At 41.6% G+C, this 7,739-nt stretch overlaps 1 protein-coding gene across 1 annotated transcript; it reads right to left on the bottom strand.

The window, feature by feature from the left end:
• Positions 1–275: 275 nt before the first annotated feature.
• On the bottom strand, positions 276–3,401 carry rsph14 (radial spoke head 14 homolog). The gene is made up of 6 exons (XM_005816153.2): positions 2,996–3,401; positions 2,816–2,918; positions 1,828–1,946; positions 1,468–1,708; positions 1,225–1,361; positions 276–661 (listed from the first exon to the last, which is right to left on the bottom strand). Exons 1-6 carry the CDS (start codon positions 3,168–3,170, stop codon positions 399–401), a joined length of 1,038 nt encoding a protein of 345 aa, XP_005816210.2. The 5' UTR covers positions 3,171–3,401; the 3' UTR covers positions 276–398.
• Positions 3,402–7,739: the final 4,338 nt, after the last annotated feature.

Consider the following 7,739-nt stretch of genomic DNA (forward strand, 5'->3'; position numbering starts at 1 on the left):
CCAGAACCAGACCAGAACCAGAACCAGAACCAGAACCAGAACCAGACCAGAACCAGAACCAGAACCAGAACCAGAACCAGAACCAGAACCAGGACCTGGTGACCAGTACCGGTTCCTTTACAACTTCGTTCTTTAACTTTTTAACTTAAAGTTCATATTTAAAAGAAATTAATGATAAAACTCATAAGAATGTTTTGTTTTCTCTTATTTCATAAAAACATTATTTTTAATAATCTTTAATTAAAAAAATTATATAAATATATATTTTATTCCAATGATCTCGAACTGATCTGAATTATTAAAACAAATAATAAACTCCGGTAGTTTTCTAGTTCTATATTTCCTGTCGGGTGGAACAGGCCGGCCTTTGGGCCAGCAGAACCGGGTCGGTGGTTCGGTCAGGGCTTCCAGGTGACCACCTTGATGGCGGTCCGCGCCGCGCGCCGCACGTCCTCGTCCTGCTCGTTTCTCCTCCGCTCCAGCAGGGGGAGCGCTGTGCTCAGGATGACGCGGCCCTCCGGGGCCTCGGACAGCGCCGTCAGGGCCCTCAGGCAGTAGATGACCAGAGTCTTCCTCCTCTTCTTCTGCTCCTCATCCTCCTCCTCAGACAGCAGCTCGAGGAGGACGGGGATGACGCCCAGCTCCAGACACAGGTATTTACCTGGAAGGGGGCGGAGCTTGAGTCAGACTGACGTCAGTTCAGAGAGAAGCTGAGAGAAACTTCTGGATCCTGATCCCGACATTAAAAACTCACTGAATAAAAAACACAAATAATTTTCTATCTGCTGAAACTATTAATAAACATCAGATATAATCAATGGAAATATTTTAGAGAACCAGAATTTGGCCAAAACTTTTTTTTACCCCTCCAGGGTCTTTTGTGGCTCTAGTGCCCCTTATGTGACAGCAGGCTGACAGGAAACAGGGAAGGAGAGGCAGGAAGACATGCGGCAAATGTCGTCGGTCCGGGAGTCGAACCCGCGACGGCCGCGTTGAGGACTGAAGGGAAGGCCTCCAAATACGGGTCGCGCTAACCGCTACGCCACCAAACCACCAAACGCCCGGCCAAAACTTTTTACTTGCAACGTCTGATGACGTCATTTTAAAATATTAAATCACATATTTACTCAGCACTTGAGTAACTAAACAGGAAGTGGACCTGAACAAACAGGAAGTGGACCTGAACTGAACAGGAAGTGGATGTGAACCCAACAGGAAGTGGACCTGGGCGGATGATGACGGTGTTCATGATGACTCCGGCGGCGTTGGTCTGAACGTCCAGGTTCCTGTCATGCAGCAGAACCAGAAGATTGGAGAGGATTCCCTGATCGCAGACCTGCTGCTTCCCGTCAGCAGGAACACTGGATGAGACGACACACACACGTTAACACACACACACGTTAACACACAATAACACACTAACACACATTAACCCCCCCGCCTGTTGGACCCGTTCTCCAGCCGGACCTGAGCGCCATCAGGGCGGCCGCCGCCTCCCTGCGGATGCTTGGGGAGGTGTGTGTGAGCGTCTGGCCCAGGACGCGGACGCCGTCGGAGGCCAGAGCCGGCAGAGGGTCCAGCCTGGAGCAGGAGGTCAGGGTGGAGAGGAGCAGCTCCTGCTCCTCCTCCTGCTTCTCCTGCCGCACCTCCTCCAACTGACACAACTTCAGCATCAGCTTGTGGACCAGAGAGAGCAGAGCCTCAGCGCCTGCAGGGGACAGACAGGAGGACGGACAGGAGGACAGATGCTCTCAGTGAGGGCTAGGGTTAGCAGCGTTGGTGCTGCAGCGTTGATGCTGCCGTCTTGGTGATGCAGCGTTGGTTTACCTGCAGGCTGCTGAGCCAGGCTGCTCAGCACCCGGTGGGCGTTGGTCCTGCAGGAGGCCGACGGGTCGTCCATCAGGTCGGAGAGCGGAGTGAGGAGGGAGGAGGCCAGCAGAGCCGACCTGAGGAACAAACGGAGGATGGAGGCGCCCCCTGCTGGCCAACCCACTTACAGCAACAACTAACCTCTAAAACGTTTCTGCTTCATTTCAAAGTATTTATTTATTTGTTTGTTTGTTTATTTATTTATTTGTTTGTTTATTTATTTGTTTTTTAGGCTTCTTGATCTGAGTTCGAATTTCGTACCACAAACATATTAATATGAGCTGATATGATAATAAAATAATCCTCATCATCATTGAGAAATCAATTTTTTACTGTAAATGAAACTAAAGTTGTTTTGAGAGAAACTGTTTGTGCAGAAATTAAAATAATTTTGTGTCAATTTGCTTTTATTTAAGATTCAAGTAATTTTAAAAAAATGAAAAAATAAACTGCAAAAAATGTGAAAAAATAAAAATCTTGCTATTTTTGTTTGTTTTAATATTTTTTCAGACTTTTTTGAGATGTTATTTTTTCAATATTTAAAAAATAATTCCTAAGATATTTGGAAATACATGAAATTTAAAAAAAGAAAGTTCCTCTCTAAATGTTTTTGTTCAAAGTTTTTAAATGTAAACTTTTGTTTTCTCCTTGTCAAAATGTTGAAACAGTTTTCATAACCCAGTGAATTATTTCACTGGACGAAGAACAAACATGAATATTTACAGATAAATCAAAACATTTTGACAGTTTCATGTTGATCATTTTATCCCAGGAACAGAAAACTTCCCAAACTTTATTAAATAAGTTATTAAAGAAGTTTTATGTTTGGTTTCTTGTTATTTTGTTCCAATTTCTTTTTAAAAACCAGATTTTGCTCATAACTTTTTCATGTTTCCTCTCCAGGCGTGCGGCTGGTCCTCCGGGACCTCTGACCTCTGACCCCTACCTGCCGATGCTGTGGTTCATGACCAGTTGCAGCAGCTCGCAGGTTTTGCTCCTGACTGCAGCATCCTCGTCCTGCAGCAGAACCTGCAGCTGCTTCAGGAAACCTGCAGCGAAGGACAAACAGGCCGGACCGTAAACGCACCATTCTGCTGCCTCCCCGGTTCCGGTTCGGCCCGCTCACCTCCAGTCACGGTCTGGTACAGCCGCTCCGGCTCGTGGACCAGGTCGCAGAGTGACGTCAGAGCGCGCACCTTGTGGGCGGGGTCTTGGACCTGCAGCTGCTCGAACAGCTGCGGGACGGCGCGGCGGCCGAACGCCACCGGGGCCCGGTTCGGGTCCATCACTGCTGTTGTCATCGGAACCGCGTTTCCCTGCTTTAAGTCCTCCGGTTGGACTGACGCCGCTGTTGCCTAGTAACAGCGGGTAAACATTGCTGCTGCGTTCAGGGACCGCAGGGAAAACCCGTCAGTTCAGAGTCTGATGGTCAGTGATCACTAGATTTATTATTGATTTATAGATTATTGATCAGCTCTGGTTGCATTTCTTTAGTGTTATGTGTGACTCTGAGGCGCCACCTGCTGGTGAAAATATCAGAGTTAAAATATGACAAAGAGCAAAACTTTTCTGAAATGTTTCAGAATTAAAATCATCATTAATTCCTTAAAACAATCACAAGTTCTGTTCATCCATCAGTTCTCTGTTTTATAATCTGTGTGATTTCTTATGTCTTATAAATCAAAATGAATTATGAAAATGTAATTCTCTAAATAATTTGAATTAACGAGTTAAAATTACATTTATTTTCCCTTTGGCATCAGTAAAGTATCTTGTTCCAGTGAATGCTGAACAGTTATCACCTCTAAAATTAATAATCCTCCTTTTAATTATTGAGTTATTCTTAAAAATGTACATTTTATGGATTTCTTCATCATTATTTCCAGAAATATTCTCCCAGATTGAAAAGTTTCCCTCAGGTTGTTTATTTGAGCTCAGCTTTAATCACAGCATGTTTATTATATTTATTCTGCTTTAGAAATCTTTTCCAGAAATCTTCAACATGAAGAAATCGTTTCTGCCTCGTTCATAATCATATCAGGACTTTCCTGGTGATGAAATGTTCAGTTAAATGAATAAATATTCATGTGGATCATAAATTGTTCCTGCTGAATGACTGTAGAGATGAATGTTTGTTACATCATCTGCTGGTTTATTAAGGAAAATATTCATTTTAAGGTAAATCTCACTTTAATTATCGATTAATTCAAATTCCTGAAACTCTGTTCAACTGAAATGTTTCTGCAGAATCCAGTTTGATGTTTAATCAAATATTTTCTTCATGCAGGTTGAATCAACTAAATTATTCTCACTTAAAATGAGTAATTATTATAATTCACTAATATGAGTTTGTTCAGCCATTAGACGACTGATTTTTATGCATAATTTGAAATAATTATTTGGGTTAAATTACAGAATTAAATTATAACAAATAAATATTTTAGATTAATTATCTATCAGAACTTAAACAAAAGTTTAGACAATTTTTCTCTTGTTGCTAAACTTGATACATTTCTGAGTTAAAACTAAAACAGTTTTTTATCTTTGATACTTTAGTTCAGAATCTGAAAAACTTTATTGTCATGTGAGAAAACACACTGTAAAAAATATCAACTCTCAAAGGCAATGCAAAGAAATAAATAATAGTAGATAAGAAGTCACCTTCCTAAAATAATGATGAAGCCATTTTGTGCCTAAAGAAAACAGAAAACTGAGTTTTGTCAGGAAGATGATTTTCAAGCTAAACTACTTTCACATTTTTTAGTGTTCATACAAAAAGTGTATGAAAACATTCATATATTAAAACAGATAAAAATGATCTTAAAATGTAAGAAATATGATTAGAGAGAAAAACATAAAGACATCAGTTATTAAAAAATAAGAAAAGCTGCAGAAAAGAGCGAGGTGCTTCAAACTGATCACAAACATTTATGAATTATTGCAACATAAACAGGCCCAGTGTTGTTTCTGTCTGTGGGAACTTTCCACTGATTTCCACTCATTTCTGAACCAAAACTCAATTCACCTTTTAGTCCCAAACAGAACCACCGACCCAAAACAGCGTTTCCCCTTATGGGACCCATCAGGGGCCGTGGGCCCCAAAACACTCACACACACACACACACACACACACACACACACACACACACACACACGCACACACACACACACACACACCCATATCATCAGCAGTGGTGAACACGATTAAACTCAGTTATTTTTTAGAAGTTTTCATTATAATTTCAGTTTATTGCGTAAAACGAGTTTCTGGTTTTCTTCAGGATTCTTTCTGCAAACACTGAGAGCATTTCTAAAGAATCATACGGAGCAGCTTGTATTACCTGCAGATTCTTCCTGTAAACACTCAGTTCCTCTCTCCAGTAAACATCAGAAAACATTAAATTTAATTAACATTAAATGAAACATCAGAAGATGTTGCAGCGTCAGAGGAACGCGGTTTGCATCAACAGGATTCTCTGAAACTACCACTGAAGTTGTGATGCAGGATTGTAAACTGTAATTGTGTGAACCCAGCGGCTCTCACGTCCCAGAGCATCATGGATCCACCGTTTGGTTTTGGTCTCATCTCAGACATTTGGTGGAGTTTCTCTGGCAGCCATGTTTCCTCCAGTGTTTCCGTCTCGTTGGTCTCTGAAGAGCCAAACCTCCAGATTCTGCTTTCAGATGAAATTATTTCTGGATTTTCTTTCCCAGTTGATGCTGAAGGTTTTTATCTACCTGATGTTTGTTTGGTTCGGCAGAATGCCTCATTTAACATTTTATTTTAGAGTTTGAACTCTGACCTCAGTTCCTTAGATTTATTTTTATCTCCATTTCCTGTTTTTACACTTCAGATACTTTTGTTTCACAAATCATAGAAAATCTTTTGATTCTCAGAAACATCAGATCAGCTCTGAAAGGTGGAGGGTCAGAAACTCCCTGACCTTTTATTGACCTTTTGCTGATTAGAAGGTCAGTAAAAGGTCACAGGGTCGTGACCCCAGGTGAGGCTCCTGTTGAGCCTTCAGTCAGGCTGACCTGCAGCTTTGCTCTGACATGAAGCTGAACCTTAGTGGACCTGCAGAGGAAACGATGATATTTCTAACATCCATCATCATCATCATCATCATCATCATCATCATCATCATCATCATCATCATCATCATCATCATCATCATCAGGACAACCCGTCCAGGTTGAACTGTGACCTGCAGCCATGCAGAGTTAAAGACTTGGAGGAAAATGACTTGTGAACATTTAAGAACTGACACGAAGAAATGAATCAAACTTTTTATTAAAACAGTGAAGCTTTCAGCTGATCCAGATTAAATGACAGACATCATCATGTGTTAACATTAATAATAAATAGTAATGCTGACATGATTTATGGCAGTAACTGAACCCCGCAGCAGTTTGATGATATTTCTGGTCATTTCTCGACCTCCAGGCTGAATGCTGGACCTTCTCTCTGCTCATCGGTGCTGAAGCTGCCGGACGCTGATGGGAGATTCTGCTGGTTCTTCACAGCATTGAAGAATGTTTGGCAATCGTTTGTGAAGTTTACCTTTTCCTCTGACTTTAATACTTTGAACTTTTCTGAAATCTTAGCCATCTCTTTGAACTGATCCTTAAAATATCTCTCCTGCCACTCACTGATGGTTCTGTACTCTCTAACCAGGAGTTCAGCGAGCTTCTCCATGTTTCCTCCTGCTGCGCCTCTGAATCCTCTCAGCGGTGTAGTGGCACTCTGCGTCCCAAAAGTTCGTTGTACCACCTTTGCAGTTTGTCTAGCAACAAATATTTGAATCACTCGACTGAAACCAAGTCTTCTTTTATGATGTTTACTTAAAGAACTCCAAAAATACACTTACAGAAAAAATGAAAGGCTCGGTACAGATCGGTCAAAAAATTGTGTTGCTTCCACCGTATCCAACTGCAATCTGCCCTCACACATGCATACGGGCAATGTTAATGTTATGCATTACGTAGTGGAAGCCAAAATTACTTTTCACAATAAAAGTATCCCTTTATATTAACTAAGTTATACATTTTAGAAAATATACTCAAAATGAATTTCTTAAAATTAAATTAAGCATATTTATACATTTTTAATCTAAATTATTATTCTATATGAATTCCCCATTAACTGGCTCTTACATTACCCGGCCCCTAATTGGTTAGGCTGGAAAACGAAGCAATTATAAACTTAAAACACCAAGAGCCAAAATTCTTAAATAAAATGTCCACATATAAACTTGTCTTCTTCATTAGTCCTCTGGCGTAGCTTCCTGAAGCAGGCATAGCTTGTTCACAGGTCGCTCCAGCGTGCTGGTATTGGTCTTCAACTTCACTCTTCTCACTGCTCCACTTGAGTCTGGCAGTGTTTCAACTACTCTTCCCATGACCCAAGAGTTGCGGGGGGAGGAACTGTCCACCAAAAGCACTACATCGCCTGCCATGAAGTTTCTTCTAGGCTTCAGCCATTTCTGTCGCTCCTGAAGAAGTGGAAGATACTCGCGTGTCCAACGAGCCCAGAATAAGTCTGCGAGATATTGGACTTGCTTCCACCTTCTTCTGGTGTAGATGTCATCTTCGCTGAAGACGCCTGGAGGCAGGGTTGGTTGAGCCTTCAGAAGTAGCAAATGGTTCGGGGTTAAAGGCTCAAGGTCATTGGCATCATCTGAAACACTTGTGAGCGGCCTACCATTGATTATACTCTCGACTTCACACATTACTGTATGTAGACCGTCGTCGTTCACTGACTGACCTTTCAGTAGGGAATTGAGAATTCTTCGTGCAGTACGAATTTGCCTTTCCCAAACCCCACCTTGATGAGAGGCAGCTGGGCTGTTGAATATCCACTTTATCCC

The sequence above is a fragment of the Xiphophorus maculatus genome, chromosome 12, assembly GCF_002775205.1.
Source record: "Xiphophorus maculatus strain JP 163 A chromosome 12, X_maculatus-5.0-male, whole genome shotgun sequence".
In the NCBI taxonomy this organism is placed as follows: Eukaryota; Metazoa; Chordata; class Actinopteri; order Cyprinodontiformes; family Poeciliidae; genus Xiphophorus; species Xiphophorus maculatus.

What these genes read in the sequence shown, in the direction of transcription:
- rsph14 (XM_005816153.2), bottom strand. Translation starts at nt 3,170, where the DNA reads ATGACAACAGCAGTGATGGACCCGAACCGGGCCCCGGTGGCGTTCGGC. An exon ending in GTACCAGACCGTGACTGGAG is followed by an intron (nt 2,919 to 2,995) that starts GTGAGCGGGCCG and finishes CCTTCGCTGCAG; the next exon opens with GTTTCCTGAAGCAGCTGCAG. An exon ending in CCTGGCTCAGCAGCCTGCAG is followed by an intron (nt 1,709 to 1,827) that starts GTAAACCAACGC and finishes TGTCCCCTGCAG; the next exon opens with GCGCTGAGGCTCTGCTCTCT.